The sequence below is a fragment of the Sander lucioperca genome, chromosome 11 (assembly GCF_008315115.2).
Source record: "Sander lucioperca isolate FBNREF2018 chromosome 11, SLUC_FBN_1.2, whole genome shotgun sequence".
NCBI classification, from domain to species: Eukaryota; Metazoa; Chordata; class Actinopteri; order Perciformes; family Percidae; genus Sander; species Sander lucioperca.
This window is the reverse complement of record NC_050183.1, coordinates 5027289-5043665: the sequence shown is the minus strand read 5'-3', so window position 1 is coordinate 5043665 and position 16377 is coordinate 5027289. Positions and strand designations below refer to the sequence as shown.

Sequence of the window (16377 nt, the reverse complement as noted above, 5' to 3'; positions counted from 1 at the left end):
ATACATAATTGAGTTAATTTTTAACTGAAAGTGGCTGCTTTAATTAACATGTACGTGTTGTCATAACTTTAGGGGGAAGTCAAAATTATAATTTGAGTTTGAGAACATCCCTTGAAGGCGGCAGCGGCGGACCCTCTTTTAAAAAACCGGAAACTCGATGATGAGGAAGAAACCTAGCGATTGTTTTTGGTAGAAGTTTTACATTCGTCGTTATTAAGACTACAGTGCCTCAAAACCTCAGCAATGTCAGGATCATCCAGCATCGTAGCGATGAAGAAAATCGTTCAACAGTTACGCCTTGAAGCTGGCATAAACAGGGTTAAGGTAACGCTACTTTTTAGGACGTGTTGTTTCATTTGTTGCTAGCTTCAGTCACTCAACGGATCCGCTTCTCATACAGAACTGCTGGTTACATAACAGCCGCTAACTTTCTAAGACTCGGTTGCTTCCCACAGGTGTCCCAGGCCGCAGCGGACCTGCAGCAGTTTTGCCTACAGAACGCCCAGCAGGACCCTCTGCTCACCGGCATGTCGTCCAGCAACAACCCGTTCAGACCGCAGAAAGTCTGCTCCTTCCTATAGCAACGACCCTCTGCCTCTGTGAGTAACGTTACCAATAAGATCCGTTAATTTCATTATATGTGGGTTCTTTAAAATCCTATTCACTTTAGCGTACAAACACAACAATACTTAGCCTAACTGTAAAACACATCGCGTACCAGCATTGGGTATCGAATCACTTAACTAATATTTGTCAGCTTTTTTCAGTATGGTGTTGTGGTTATGATGACATGTCTTTTTTATGGCTGCACCTATTGAAAATATTCGACACTAACGTACATAATTTTTACACATTCCATGTCATATCTGGAAAGTTTTGGATCTTGACTCTAAAATGTTATGGGTTTCACAAATGCTTGGCTGCGTTACATTATTACATTATAAAGTGGATCTCCCATTCAAGAACTTGAAAAATAGGAAATTAACAGTTCAATTAATTTATTATCATCGATATTTGGCCATTTTGGAATTTAACATGTAGTTTTTCTAGGCAAGTCACTTAACTATCAAATTAGCAACCAGTTACAAGCATCACTGTCTTTATGGAAAGACAAAACCTAAAAATAAGTTTCTGAGAAGAATACATACTTTAATAATGCCTAAGCATTTTTTATTTTATTTTTTTATACACTGTTGATATTACACATTAAACACAGGCCCGAAATACACATACATGGACCTACTACAAGCACAAATGGAGAGATGTCAGAGATGGCCATTTACAGGCGCCCTGAGCAGTTATGGGTTCAGTGCCTTGCTCAAGGGCACCTCAGCAGTGCCAGGAGGTGAACTAGCACCTCTCCAGTTACCAGTCTAGGGACTTAAACTGGCGGTCCCAAGCCAAGTCCCTAGGGACTGAGCTTCTGCTGCCCAGAATAGGCATCTCTGAAAAGCTTAACATGTTTTGCACCTGCTTTTGTACCAGTAGTCATTGTTATTTGATGAAAGTAAAAACATATGCACCCCAGAATCCTTCCTCATGTTTACATAAGGTTATAATTTACAGCCACATTGTCTTCAGTACTTGAAAAAATCTTGGGCAACTAACATTCATTTTCATGTAGCTGTTTTTTATGCTCCACTCTCAAGAATGTTAGAGACCATAAACTCTAAATCAAACTTGTTGGAACTCAGAGATGACGTGTACTGTAATGCAGTAACTTTAGTGAAATGCTAATTAGGTCTGGCTAATGCTTGTAACATTTCTGCAGGTTTTGGACATTGTGGTGCCTTGTTGGAACTAGGCTGCAGGACCTGTGCTGTGGACTGGAATCATCTCGGGAGCATTCAGGAATTTGGGGACAAGCTACAATTTTTTTAAACTTTTGCCTTTGTAAAATCTCAAACGAAAACATTTCCAGGTGCTTATTTGGCATGATACAAGTATTATCCTACTTGCTTAGAAGTAACTAACTTATATCAACACACACGTTGGCCTTTTGAATTGTATTGTACATTTTTCATTCCTGATTGAGAATAAATGGTATTTACACATTTTAAACTTGCAACATGTTTTATTAAAATGAGTATTTACATTAAGAAATGTGTTCAATGAGTCATCCATAATTATTTCAAAAGCCCTGTCAAATACAAAAGCAGCTGCAATGTGAACCATTTACCTTTATCCAGACACTAATTCACTGCTCCTTGTGTCATTTGCAGACCAGGGTTTACAGGTGTATGTCTGCATGCATGACAGGCTGGGACAATGACTTTGTGATTTATGTCGGGGCTACATTCATACAGTTTGTGGAGATTAATTTAAAAGGAACTACACATCTGCCAATACAACTTTCACATACACTCGCAGGGCTGATGGAGGCGCTCTACATGAATCCCAGTAACCTGAAAATTGCATGTCTCCTTCCTGGTGTCTCCCAACTAACAGAGGGTAAACGTCCTTGCAATCAGCTACATGCTCGTGTCCCACACTTGGTCTTCAGAAAGAATTGCAGATGCAGCTTTATAGAAGTCATTTTTCAGGGTGAATGTGAATCTACAGCAATGCGATCTCCTAAAATCCAGTCATCGGTGTTGAACATCAAATAAAGTTGAAAGGACAAGGGTTAACTGTTTACACAAATAATCTGGATATCCACTCTAAAGTCCATTTGTGCAAAGACACAAACAGCAGTAATATCTTAGATAATAAACAAGGTCGTCCTTGCCTGACCAAAAAAGCTGGTTGTTATTTGTATTCAAAGCTGGAACTTCCGTCGGCAGGCATCCATCTCATGGCGCTGGAAACAGAAAGTGTATTTTTAGCTTTACAGAAAAAGCCTGGGACATTACTCCTATTTTGAGTGACATTTAAAACTTATTTTTAACATGTTGCTCAAGTGCATTGCAATCATTTATTAATGGCTGACAAACCTGGCAGCAAATTACTCCACCACATGTACGCAAACATCAATGCAATGTGCAAGTGGCATGGCACAAAACAAATTACTCTTATTGAAGTGCTGACTCCATTAGTTGCATCATCATCAGCTCTTCTGGCATCTTAAAGAAAAGTTTAAGCACTGAGAGACTCACCTTCAGGACCCACTCATACTCGCCAAACTTTGAGTCGAATGTGCCTTTCTGTAGAGAGCGGAGTTTGAGGGTGAAGCGAGGTCCGAGCTCTTGAATACCAACTTTCTTCTCATTCTTGAAGATGTACCTTCAGAGATCCAAATAATTGTTTATTAGACCATCTCCATTTAAGATAAACTGTCTCGAAAGGTTTCCGAAAAGGGAGGGTTATATTACGAGGCACCATGTCAGAATTCACAGTTAAAACACTCACCTGTGGAATCTGAAAAAGACAAAGTCTCTCTGGTTGTGGAAGGTGGCAACCTGTCGACCCACAAACTGAGGGTCTTGTGGAAAGAGGGCAGCGAACAGCCGGCCGATGCTGTGGCCCAGGCGTGTGGTGAAGTTGTTGAGGATCACCTCTGGGGAGTGTTCAGTTGGATCTTTGCCTCTTCTCTGCACAAGGAAAAATACTATGATTATGATGAGATCACACAGCTAAGCTTAGGGATGCTTAACAGTGGCTGTATATGTGTGTGTGTGTGTGTGTGTGTGTGAGTGTGTGTGAGTGTGTGTGTGTGTGTGTGTGTGTGTGTGTGTGTATATATATATATATATATATATATATATATATATACACACACACACACACACACAATTATGATATGTGACTATAAGACAATTTGGAAAATACTAGAATGCTACACAGCTTCACAGCTAATCATCAATACATTCAAGCATCAATTGAGTTGGTAGTTTACAAAGTTGGCATTTCCAGATTGGACTTCTCAGATGCTGCATGCTGTAAATTGCTCTATTAGACACAGTGTCTAGTTTATTTTTTCTACTTAAGATACAACACCACAAGTAAACAAGAAGGCAGTCTAGGAGTTCTATAAAAAAGGCATGTTTCACTTTTAACGAGACACAGCCGTTTCAGCCAGCTTCCCATTCTGCGAGTTAAGCTAGGCTTAATTCATTATGTACATTATCTTCTTCTAAACTCAGTTTTAGAGATGCTATACAAACTAGAGGTGTGAATCTTCACTGATCTCCCGATTCGATTACGATTATCATGTCAGCGATTCGATATCTCGATGCGTCAAATACATTTTTATATATATATATATATATATATATATATATATATATATATATATATATATATATATATATATATATATATATATATATATATATATAGGATATTTAATTCATAGCTTTTCAAGCTTCAAAAACAAAACATTCTGCAGTGCTCTCATACTAAATAAATTGGATAGATAAAACTACAGCACATGGCACTTCCTGAATGTGCAAAACATAACAGAATAAGTAAACAGAAAGGTTGTTAGGCATACATTAGGTTGTAAACAGAAATAATCGATTATGGCCCGGCCGATTATCGATGCAACACCGTCCATGTCCACGATTCGATGCATCGATTATTTGATTAATTTCAACACCCCTAATACAAACCCATTATTATTATCACGCCATGACATATGTCCCTTTTAATCAAAACAGAAACGGAGAATAGAGTTTGTGTTTATCAACTTGCCTTCATCTCCTTACGTAGTCGGACGCTACTGATCTTGAAGTGTGCAGTCGGCCCGTCAGGGAGATGACAGAGAACCAAACCATCTTAAAGTCACGGTTAAGGGAGTCAACATTAAAAAGGTCAGACTGGGTGAGCTAGAACTTTGACTAGCTCACCTTGTCTAGAGTCATTCCACTTATTTAGATACGTATTGCTACTTTCATATACATCACTGAGCTTTCATCTAATAAAAGTGGTCTCTGAAGTTGGTGAGATTCAAAGCTCAGTAAAAAAGTATCACAACCCTCAGTCATTACCCCAATGACAGCAATGTAATAAATAACGGAGAGCAGTATAGAGCATTGTGTATCATCCATCCCTCTCCTGAAACAGCTGCCTTTGAGGATACTGGGCACTTTGCGATCCTCGTTGATGACAATGAGGTAGGTGAAGTTCCTGGCGATGCACTGAGGAATGATCCTCTTCAGGGCCAAACCTCTTCTGTAGTACACGTGGGCGTTTGGGATTACTGTGGCCAGCTGCTCACAAAACCTCACCGTCCTCTACAAGACAAACAGCAGATAACGATCGATGTGTTAAACAGTGTTTGAAAAATAATGAGTAAGAAGACGCAGCACACTCACATTTCCTACCTCAGAACAATTTATACAGCACATATAAAACGTCAATTGCACACACTGAATGGTAAACGGCCTCAACATTGTATTACTTACTGTAAACAACGCAGACTAAGACAGAAAACAATGACTTGTTTTTTTTAAATCAAGAAAGGTAAAAACTACTATACAAAACAGGTCAAACCACTAAGTGGGGCTCCAATAAAGAACACTTGTCTTGTCCTCGATAGTCTAATTCAGATTGTAGCCTTCTCCTTTGTGTTCAAATTTCATATGCATCAAAATGAATATATTGTGCATACTACTTCAAGTATTACCAAATCTACCAGTGGATCATCATAATTTGAAAAGGTCAAAAGCAATGTCCCCAAGAGCATGTTTGCCGATAGCTGATTTTAGGGCTGGGCGACAATATATATCGTCAAAACAATATAAAATTGTTTATTGTATATATTTTTTCATATTGTCTATATATATATATATATATATATATATACCTATGGCGATGTCAAAAAACCAGCTGCCGAACCATGTTACGACAATATTTCCGCATGTGGACACCGCATTACACTCTGATCCTTGCATGTTATGTTCAATTTGCACTTAAGTTCTTTATAAAATAGTACTTTTCACTGTCATTATTTAAGGAGTATACCAAAATGGGTTTATTATGTAGTTACTTCATATAGACTACTTATTTATTGAATTACCAACAAACATGCGATATTATAATATATATTGTTATTGAGATATGAAATTACTAGGGCTGCACGATTTAGAGAAAAAGTCATACTGCGATTGCAACTGAATTGGATCATGAGTCTACTTGCTTGATTATCAAGGAGAATGTACAAAATACTAACATTTTGAAATGTGTTTCTCAACTTAAATGTACAAAGCATAAACAAGCATAAGAAAAAAAAACAAGCATAAGAAAAAATACATAAACAAAAAATGTCCAATGCTAAAAAATTTAATAACAAAAAATAACTATTTTCGAAACAGACTTTGCTCAACAGTACAAATTAAATAAATAGATCAATTAATAAGAAAAACACAAATTCTCATTAAAATAATGCATTTTGTATGCCCTTATAAACAATGAAGGTCATGATTACGTTACAAAATATACTTTGTACAACCTCTTCTTGAAGTCTGCATGGTCTGAACCCCTCTGAACCCACGTCTGATACTCATGTGACCATCCACGCTACTACCTAAACAGACTGACTGGTCATATTCTTTGTGGACGTTGTTACGAGGGTAGAGTAGCGAGAGCAAAAATGGCAGGTCTGTTGGGTAAGTGACGTCAGTGGTCAAGCAAGCAAGGAGAGCGAGCAATGTCGGAGTGAGAGTAACTTATGGCGTTTTTCCATTACGTGGTACCTGCTCGACTCGACTCTACTCGCCTTTTCTGGTTTTCCATTACGAAAAAAAGTCCCTGGTACGGAAGTGATACTAAAAAAAGTACCTGTTAGCAGAACAGGTACTTTTTTTAGTATCACTTCCGTCGAGGTTCCAAGCGAGCTGAGGCGATACCAAAAGGTGACGTGAAAACCTGCAGACTACTGACTGGTCAGAGAGAATCGTCATTAATCACTGCGTCATCATTGCTAGTGACAGACGGGGGTGTCCTGAACAAACCCACCATTTTTAAACAGTTTAGCCAGCGGTGTTTTTTTTTTTGCTGCCTCCAGCTTCTTTTGAAATAAAATGTTTCTTCTGGCTGTGACAACAGCCACATCCCGAGAATCAAAAACAACACACCTTCGACGTTCTGTGTGTGTGTCGCGTTAGGTCAAGGCAATTTCCTGCGGCGTCGCTATGACAACCAGCCTGAGGCGATACAATAGACTGTATATAAGAATGGACCAACAGATCCCGTTGCTCTGGACGGAGACCAGTGAAGGCCGTTAGAAGCACTTTTCCGGTGAGCGCTGAGCGTTACTGCGCAGCCTCCAACTGAGAGAGACGACGTAAATGTGACGTGAGCAACGTGTCTGAAAGTTGTAAGTCTTCTGGTAGCTGTGCCAAGAGAAATCTCAAATCATTCCCAATCTTGCAGAGACGGAGAGCGTAGGTATATGTAAGGAGATAACATAGGCACAGGCTAATTTTTGCTAACTAAAATGATAGTTAACATTAGTAATTACACTTAAACAGCTAATGTAAGTCGAAACTGCCTGCACACTTCTCCTGTACTATACGGTTATTCCTCTACTATGCGACAGTAAGTCGCGTGGTTATGACACAATCGTTAGCCTATTTTTACAAAAACGTCTGCTACGGAGCCATAACGTGAGGTACAAGGTAATGGAGCCTTTTATACATTGTCGTGTTTCTTTAGAAATAAACAATGGACAAATAGAGTCTTTAAACTCTTCAGAAGTAAAGTTATTCTCTGTCAAAGTGACGTCAAAATGAATGGCAGTCAATGGGATGCTAACAGGAGGTTCGCAGTCCGAGGAGAAGCTTACCCCCTTGGGCGGTACTAAATCTGCAATGGAAAATGGAGGACGGGGCACCGCGGCCGAGTCGAGTCGAGCCGAGCAGAGCAGGTGCCATGTATTGGAAAAACGCCATTAGCGTAAAGGCTGTGTGAGGGAAAAGCGAGAGGAAAAAGAGACATCAAAGATGATGTAAAGTGAGTTAACAGTGAACAATAAAACAACAAGCTTCTCAAGACACGGTGGCTTCGTCTGCTGTTAATACTGCCGGTAAAATGAAGGGTGTTACCCCCGAAAGAGCATCGGCTCTGGAGGGAATGGCCCCCCTGTGCTTCCAGACCACGGTCCAGGGAGCCTGAAACAGGACTGCGGTCAAGGCAGCCGTCGCTTGGATCTCCATGATCAAATCAGCTGACGCTAAAATTATAGTACACCCGTATACTGATACTCAAAAGGCATCCGAGCGACCATGTGCAGTGACTGCAGTGAAACAGAAAAGGTGCAACAACATGTAGGCTGCAGTGCACACAGAAACTAGAGTGTCACGCAAACTTTTTTTTGAGTGTCACGCAAACAACATACCTTTTTGTTTAACTAAATTACACAATTTTTGCGGTTATGTAATCGCACAGAGTGAGATCATGATTGCGATTAGATTAATCGTGCAGTCCTAGAAATGAACTATATCTATCTATCTATATATATATATCTATATATATATCTATATATATCTATATATCTATATATATATATATATATATATAGATATATATATATATATATAAAAACACCCAGTTCTAGCTAATATTAAAAGGTAAGTAATAAAAAAGTAATAAGAACATGTATTATACAGAGCAGCAGCCACTCACCCCTCTTGGTCTGTCTGATGTTGTGATGAGCACTTTGGGGTTTGTCAACCCGTTGAAGTAGGCAGAAAATTCATCAGTTCCCTCGTCAAATGCAATCTGTACATGACAGGAAAACACATACACATTTACATTTTTCAAATGTATTACAAATATAAACTGAGGACGTTTGAACAAGCTCAGCCAAACTTGGTCCACACCTCTTCATCTTCTGGGTCAACGGTTGTCTCATCGTACACCCTCTGGTTTTCTATCGTCTTTGGGACCTCTTTAGGCGGTGCCTTCATAAGTGACAGAATAAATGAAAGAATGAATGACCAATATTAATGCCTTAACCCTGTTTAATGGTAAAATGTAACTGTGTAAGAGGAAACAGAGAAAACCAAAAACTCACCTTGTCACCTAAAGCTTCCCTTTCTTTTTTCTTCTTTTTCTTTATCTGCATCTTTTGCTGAAATATGAAGACAGAAAAAATATGAACACTGAAATTCCAGTCGAAGTGTGCTTGAAACTTGTATTTACTGTAGCGCTGAAAGTTGATAAATTAATCAGAACATTTTTCGGGATAAGCTGTGATGATTAACAATTTCTGGTTGCAGGTTAACAAGAAGGGCTGCTTGCTCGATTTATATTTAAATTGAATATTATTGAGCTGTTGGTCAGACCAAGAAAGCAAGTTTAAGACATCAGTTTGAGTGAATCATGATTCTGGAATTGGAAAGGCATTGATTCAAGAAGGGCTGCAAGTATTAATAATTATTTAATTATCAATTCATCCGCAGTGCAGCTTTTTTTCATAAGTAATTGATTAGCAGTTTAGTCTTCAAATGCCAAATAATAGTAAAAATATCATCAACACAAATTCCCACAATCAAAGATGATAGCTTCTAAAAACGATGTGATTGCTCACTCTGCAACTATTTTGATGATCGATTAATCGTTTAAGTCAATAAATGCAAAATATAATTTGGTTCCAGTTTCTTAAATGTGAGGATTCTCTGCTTTATTCAGTCATTGGTATATCATTGTAAATTGAATATTGTTAGGTTTTAGACTACAAATGTACTTTGTTAGCTTCCACCACTGATAAGAAAGAAATACATATTTTTAAAACCAAAAAGTTGAATCAACACCTCTCGAAAAGACCTGAGCTTTACCTAACATGAAGGGAGATTATAGCAGGACTGCTGTGTCAGACTGCATTAGTTTTAGCTAGTGTAGCTAATAAACTGGCAGTTAAGTGTAGTTTACCTGCAATGACGACTTTAACTTAGCTATGATATTTATATGTCTTTACCTTTCTTTTCTCCTGCTTGAGTTTCATGAACATGAGGTGTCTTCTCTGTTTATTCTTGATTTCGGACACACTGAAGGTGGGGGGGAAGGCTGGCTCGCTCTTCTCCATCTTCTCCTCCTTCGTCTCAACTCCGCCGCTTTCTTCATTTCCCTCCTGACTCACACTCTTCTTCTTTGCCTTCTTATTCTTCTTTTTCTTACCTTTGTTGTCCTGACTCACGGGAACCTCCGTGATATCCATCTAATGTCAGCCGTCTGTTTTGGCTAAAATATTTCACGTGTGTGGAGCTGGCTTCCTGTTCGTGTGCTCACGACCGGGGACCGGAAATTTCTGTGGTGGTCGTGGATAAAAATGTGGGGACACTTAGTGGCGAGGAGGAGAACTGTAACTACAACACAGCTTCAGAAAAAGCTTTGAATTTTAATAGAGATAATACATTATTAAAGTTAAAATACAGGTTCCTCCAATAATGTGTTTTGGGTGCTGACTCTGACTGACAATGTCTGGAGGACAAATATGGTTAAAGCCCCCTTTAACTCAAACAAGTGGCTTATTGCTACTTCTCTTGGATGTTTGACCCGCACTGAAAATGTATGTAGAGTTTGATACTATAAGTTCATTAATCTGCTGAAGGTGGGGAGTTTCTCTGCACTTGGCAGCTTCGAGCTTTAGTGTGTAACTTTTTTATATTAATGAACGTCCATTAATGAGTTGATACAAAGACTTTCAGCTCCACAAAACTCTCTCTGTATTTCTCAGTATGGTGAGTGATATGTTTATAAAATGGTGTCATCCGGCGACTTTCACGCGCAGAAAATCGAGTGAAGACAATGACCTCTTCTTAAGAGTCCATCGGTTTTTTGTTTTTTTTATCCTCCGTGTCCTGCTTGCTACTAGCAACTGTATGGAGGAGGGGTGTGGGTGGTGTGATCACGGAAAGCTTGTGTCATGTGGATGCGACAGTTTTGTTGTCATTACTTAGAACTCCTCTTGGGGGAGACAGAAACTATGTACTATAGCTTTAAATCTTCAATAACGATTTTATTGGCCACATGGGGGCAGCGGAAACAAGTTGTGAACACAACATTGACATATTATTAGTCATATTATAAGCTGATATGGCATTAATTGTTTATTGACACAACCTGCTTCTACAAGCAACATTAGCATTTACTTGGAGTCGTGTTTTTGGTCATCTGTCCAAACACCTGCAGCAACATAGAATTTGCAATTTAATATTGATCTAATCATTCAGTTCAATTTATTTCATCTGGAAATCTAGTATCCTGATTGTATAGACAAATGCTTAATGCATGTTTTTCAAAATAAAAACACTGCAGTTTTTCATTGATAAAAATGCATAATACAAAACACAAAAGACTAATATTTTAATATATATTAATTGGGATTAATATACACCAACACATTGTGCAAAACGTCAAGCTTGCAACCAACAATTTTAAGTCTGGATATGTAATGGCGTAGTTAGTGTTATTATAAGTGATATCAGGCTCCAGTCTTTTCTTATACTTTTTTTGGAGATCAGCTATACTTTTCCTTACATTTCCATAAAGGGCTGTGCCTTTAAAGCTCTCTGTGTTGAGCCTCAGAATGTGGAAGGTCATGCTCACATGGTTCATACTGTGTGATCAGTGCATAGAAAGCCTTCCCAACAGCAACATTATCTGTGCATATTGCTCCTCCAGCTCTTTTCATCTGACTCTCTTCCCTGTTCATATCAGCTATGCAGGTCCAGCCACCACCAGAAGTTACACACCACTTGGAGTGATCAACAGTATCACTGAAGGGCTTCCCCTTTAGGAGCTTTACTTTCTTCACATTATACACATGATGAGGGATGTCTGTGCTGCAGTTAGAAGGCAGAGGGTCACGCATCTTTCCCCAGCTCTTAATGTAGAGATCCTGCTTCAAATGGTTCACAATAAGGCCAGAGTAAAGATCTACAATAGTATGGGGAACAACAAAACAAAATACTGTTATCTATGAAAATTAAGAGTAACCCCTGTACAAATGGACATTGGGGAGAACATTTTATACATACTAAAAGAAAACTACATCACAATAGACAAAGAGAATTGTAAACTAGTATGTACTATTGTAAAACTGTTCCTAATTTTGCTCTGTAAAAAACTTGTCAGGTTATCATCAACCTAAAATGAAATTTTATTGATTGATTGATTGATTTCAAACACTCACCATCCCGAAAACGGTTGTATTTCACAAAGCTAGAGAAATTATGTCCTTTCATTGAAGTCAGCATCGTTACACGAAACCAGGGTTCCTTCTTTGGTAGGCAGCTTCGCTGTGCAACACATTGCAGCTCTTTGCGAAAGGTTGTCGGGATGTCAAAGTCATATGAATAAGCATGGATGTACTTCAGCTGCAATCCTGAGAATTGAAATTGAAGTTTTAACTGCAAATTACAATGCAAATAACTTTCATAACAAGGCAGGAATATAACAGGCATTAACTTACCTATTTCTTTGAAGTGATTATAGGAGTAAGTCACGCACATAAATGTTTGAGCATTAGCGGTTCCACTGTCTGGCCAGAAGTCTTTACTGCGATATGTTGGAAATTTTGGTGTACTGTGTGAAAGCCAAACTCCAGATTTTTTGTCCAACATCACAACTCCTTTAGGAAGTAAAACAGAGAAAACAACAGAAACAGAACTTTGTTACATTATAATATATTTGAATGCAATAAAGTGGAACATTGCTGCACCCACCTTTACTGTGGCCATATGATGCAGAAGCAGCATATGGTTTTGGAGGTTGATCATTATAGAGCATGTATCCAAAGCCTTCAATCTGCAACAAAACAGAAAACGTAATCAGTGTACTGATGAAATACTGTGCTTTGCAAGACAGAAACACGTCCTTACACGTCACCTTTCTGTCGTAGAAGTCAAGAAGAGGGTTCAGAGTGTTCGCCAGAGTGCTAGATTTACTGTTGATTGTCTCTTTGCTGACTTTCCATCCGTTGGTGCTCTCATCCATGTACAGATATGACAAACCGTCACCCTTCACATGGGGCAACTTGTATAGAATATACCTAATACAGAGATAAGTATATTATATTACATATTCAGCTGACAGAGAATAGGTGAAATTATTATAAATTGCTACAACTCAAAATGCCCACAAACCAGTCCACCTCTTTTCCTTTGTCATCCCTGCATTTCACATCTGAATCACACCCTTGGAAAAGGATCCCAACATTGATGAGGAATTTCATCATTGTCCTCTAAAACAATCACATATAATCATGAGAGAATTACAAGTACAGGAGTCATATTGTCACAGATTAATCACCAGTTGATTACTTTTAATACATGTTACATTTTCTGAAAAAGTAGCAAGTCATTGGGGTTGTATGAGAAATTAGCAATTTTCTTGAATTTTAGACAAATGATGGACAAATACATCCTGATTTTGATTAAGAGTATGATTACTACAAAATGTCATTATAAAAATCATATTGATCTAAAAGTTGATTATCTATATAAATATCCAGAGCTTTCAATATCTTTGAGCAGAGACAGGAGTTACATGACACCCGTCATGATTCAGGCGGTTCTCATTCCAAGACAGGGTTGCAGATTCACTGTTTGTACTTATACCTATGAAAAGTAATGCACTATTTAATTAGTATACTGTATATCCCACACAATCGTGAACCAGGGTGTGCAAGGGTGCCTCTGGAAATCATGCGATGTATAAAGAGCGACAAAGATGGATGGATTGATGGATGATCAAACAAACACAGGATTTTCACTCAGGAGACCACTGTGTTCTGTGGGAATGCAAAAGACAATGCTAACTTATTTCTTTTGTTACGTAACTTGTGTACTTTAATGCCACGTATGTAAGTTACGTAACAAACGTATTTATTTGAACCCAAACCACAATCTTTCCTAAACCTAACCAAGCTGTTTTGTTGCCTAAACAGGTTCTGCGCTGCAGGCGCACTCGTGTTGCTGAACATTTGTAGGAAAACTTGTGCATAACTTTTTTCCTAAGTTATCAGACGAACCGTTGTGAGGATGCATGATGTGACCGAAGTTCAATACTAAGTCAAATGATGACAACTGAACCAATTCCATGTCAATGGAGCAAACTCCATTTATTGGTGAAGGCTGAAGTGTGGCTGAAAGCTCCAGAAATAGTTAGTAATTGGACCTTGAGTTGAAAAATGTATTGTCAAATTTCTATGCATAAAGTCAAGAATGAACTTTAATGCCCAAAGATTGGATGCCATTTTAATAGAGCAATTTGGCAGATCTGGTATACATTTTTTACACACCCGGAAAATTACACAACTGTAACACAGATGATAGCGTAAGTGTCAGCAAGGTTTTAGGCAACCCCAAGCCCACAGAACAGCCTCAAAGCTTCCTGGTACAGATTGCACTGCACAAGTCTCTGAACTCTCCCGGACAAATGAACACCATTCTTTAAAAAGATATTTGGTCATTTGTTTTTTGATGATGGTGTTGGAGATTTGTTATACATCTGTATAACAGATTTCTATAAAATTATTTTGGAACTTAACTTTTTAAATGGAGAATTGTAACTATGGGATTATGATATACAGTATTACAATTCATTTCAAAGCTCTTCTAAGAATTTCAACTATGCTTTTGGAGGAGTGTTGGTGAGTTATCTAAAGGCTGTAAGAGTTATTTTTAATAAAGCAACTTCCTGGACCTACAAGATTAAATCATCCAGTTGTGCAACACAACTAGTACCATTTTCAAGAGTAGTGACAAGTCAAAACAACAGTTAACATTTTAATATAATGGGCTCCTTACACTGTAACATGTAAATACAACTATTTCTGATACTGATACACTTCTAGGTCCGAAAACAGGAAATATATATTTAAACTTTTTATTCTACTTGCTAAATATTTTGACATACCTAAGAATACATCTAAAAGACATAAAGCTCATTATATGTTTTGCAGATTATATTTTAAATTTCAACTATTATTATTTTTAGCATCATTTTTAAACATGTAAACATTTTACTTACGTATCTAGCCATCGTCATTTCTTTTCACAGTCAACTGTGCATCTCAGTTTTACAAAGCTGTGATATTTCAGTTAGACCAAACTGACACCCACATCTTTCACATTTCATCTGCTTCCTTGTTCCTTGTTCCTTGCTCAGACACATCATTGTAGATCAATGACACATCATTGATTTTGTGCCTAACACCAGAATGTTGATCTACCTGTTGATAAGCTGGAACAATGTAAGGGTTTATCTGCCTTTTAAATACAGTAGTTTGACAGGCTGTTTTAATAAATATGGACAGAATGACACTGATAAGATACTCTTCAAACTGAACACTACCACCATAGCTCAAGCATAAAGCTTTTGAAAGACGTTCTACATCCAATAAGAATTAACTACTGTATGGACGTGATCTTAAAATTAGTGTATCAATACATTTTGAGGATTCAAGAAACCATTTTGAATATTTCTAAGAAAGAATAGTCATTATGAAAGTGAAATGTGAATTGACAAATCGTGTGACACAATCTGAATTACGGCAACCATTTGGCACTTCTAGGGCATTACGACAGATAAAAGAAAACCCTGAGAGCAACCAACAGAACAAGTCAAAACAAGTACAGTGAATACAAGTTTTTCTTTGCTTGAAGAACAGGTTTGTTTGTCTCTGCTGGTCGAACCAGTTTTGTCCCACAGTGTAAGTGAATATTGTATCCTGTAGGAAAACACTACAAAACAGTTGAACTATTTTCGATGATATATTTGATAATAACAAACTTTGTGGCACTGCTTGTTGTTGGCTGGTACTGGCTGCCTTTTGCACCTCTGAACCCTGTAAGGCACTCGGCTTCTCAGATGATTTACAGTAGTTTTGCATAAGAATGTCTGACTTTGATGTTTCCATGGGACAGGTAAACAATGGACATAACCTTTAGGGACTAAAATGACATAATAATCATGAGGACTGTGAAACACTTGGAGACTGTGAAGGAGAACCACCAGTACTACCACACATTGAGACACGATGGGAACAGAGCAGCTGAGGTCACTGGAGGTGAGATATTAAAATCTCCTCCATTTTGAGTCGAACAGTAAGTGATAAAAGCGGTGATGAGGGGAGGTTTGAATTTAAACTGTGATTCCTTATTGCTACAAGTGCCGTTTTGTAGAAATGAGTGTCTTTATGACACGATTGTAGAAAATCCTTGAATAAGTTGACGTGTATGGAAAACATGAAATAAGCTTACCCCTGTGGCAGGATTCTTAGTTTGTTTAAGGGAAATAATAATTGATAATGCAATAACAGGCTGAATGTAAAGAGCAGTAATGATCCAGACACCTACAGTATGATACGTCTAGTCTGACCACAAGATGGCTCTGTTTACCTCAAATACTGGATACTCCAAGTGCACCTTCCTGACAAGGTATTAACTACCCAGACATGGTTATGGCCAATGCAATGCAGTTAGAGTCTTC

At 38.1% G+C, this 16377-nt stretch overlaps 3 protein-coding genes across 8 annotated transcripts; 1 reads left to right on the top strand and 2 right to left on the bottom strand.

Moving 5' to 3' along the window:
* Positions 1–103: 103 nt before the first annotated feature.
* LOC116055305 (guanine nucleotide-binding protein G(I)/G(S)/G(O) subunit gamma-5) lies at positions 104–2061 on the top strand. Of its 3 annotated transcripts, none has more exons than XM_036007266.1 (3): positions 104–324; positions 456–603; positions 1772–2061. In XM_036007266.1, exons 1-2 carry the CDS (start codon positions 244–246, stop codon positions 579–581), a joined length of 207 nt encoding a protein of 68 aa, XP_035863159.1. In that variant the 5' UTR covers positions 104–243; the 3' UTR covers positions 582–603; positions 1772–2061. The 3 variants fall into 3 exon arrangements, with proteins under 3 accessions (XP_035863159.1, XP_031163073.1, XP_031163072.1); XM_031307213.2 differs by having other exon boundaries at positions 456–620; XM_031307212.2 differs by having other exon boundaries at positions 111–324; positions 456–599.
* On the bottom strand, positions 1871–10199 carry rpf1 (ribosome production factor 1 homolog). Of its 2 annotated transcripts, XM_036007265.1 has the most exons (10): positions 9860–10199; positions 8957–9013; positions 8763–8843; positions 8566–8661; positions 5021–5174; positions 4633–4715; positions 3349–3530; positions 3096–3222; positions 2729–2800; positions 1871–2574 (listed from the first exon to the last, which is right to left on the bottom strand). In XM_036007265.1, exons 1-9 carry the CDS (start codon positions 10097–10099, stop codon positions 2759–2761), a joined length of 1062 nt encoding a protein of 353 aa, XP_035863158.1. In that variant the 5' UTR covers positions 10100–10199; the 3' UTR covers positions 1871–2574; positions 2729–2758. The 2 variants fall into 2 exon arrangements, with proteins under 2 accessions (XP_035863158.1, XP_031163070.2); XM_031307210.2 differs by having other exon boundaries at positions 1871–2800; positions 9860–10198.
* A 779-nt stretch (positions 10200–10978) lies between these two features.
* On the bottom strand, positions 10979–15469 carry LOC116055418 (deoxyribonuclease-2-beta-like). 3 transcript variants are annotated; one of them, XR_004898858.1, is made up of 9 exons: positions 15216–15469; positions 14917–15060; positions 13029–13126; positions 12772–12934; positions 12609–12690; positions 12356–12514; positions 12077–12268; positions 11288–11820; positions 10979–11233 (listed from the first exon to the last, which is right to left on the bottom strand). XR_004898858.1 is itself a non-coding variant. In XM_031307409.2 (8 exons), the coding sequence occupies exons 2-8, from the start codon at positions 14932–14934 to the stop codon at positions 11444–11446; spliced, it is 1089 nt and encodes a 362-aa protein (XP_031163269.1). In that variant the 5' UTR covers positions 14935–15060; positions 15216–15469; the 3' UTR covers positions 10979–11443. The 3 variants fall into 3 exon arrangements, 2 of the variants coding, with proteins under 2 accessions (XP_031163269.1, XP_031163270.1); XM_031307409.2 differs by having other exon boundaries at positions 10979–11820; XM_031307410.2 differs by lacking the exon at positions 15216–15469 and having other exon boundaries at positions 10979–11820; positions 13037–13126; positions 14917–15056.
* Positions 15470–16377: the final 908 nt, after the last annotated feature.

Bases quoted from the DNA above. Each gene is read 5' to 3' on its own strand.
- LOC116055305 (XM_036007266.1), top strand. From the start codon at position 244: ATGTCAGGATCATCCAGCATCGTAGCGATGAAGAAAATCGTTCAACAG. The intron at 325-455 runs GTAACGCTACTT...TGCTTCCCACAG, and splicing joins CTGGCATAAACAGGGTTAAG to GTGTCCCAGGCCGCAGCGGA.
- LOC116055418 (XM_031307409.2), bottom strand. The intron at 12,691-12,771 runs GTGACGTGTAAG...GTTTTGTTGCAG, and splicing joins TTGACTTCTACGACAGAAAG to ATTGAAGGCTTTGGATACAT. The intron at 12,269-12,355 runs GTAAGTTAATGC...TTCAATTCTCAG, and splicing joins TAATCACTTCAAAGAAATAG to GATTGCAGCTGAAGTACATC.
- rpf1 (XM_036007265.1), bottom strand. From the start codon at position 10,099: ATGGATATCACGGAGGTTCCCGTGAGTCAGGACAACAAAGGTAAGAAA. The intron at 8,844-8,956 runs GTGAGTTTTTGG...TCACTTATGAAG, and splicing joins GGGAAGCTTTAGGTGACAAG to GCACCGCCTAAAGAGGTCCC. The intron at 3,223-3,348 runs GTGAGTGTTTTA...GGATCTCTGAAG, and splicing joins GTCTTTTTCAGATTCCACAG to GTACATCTTCAAGAATGAGA.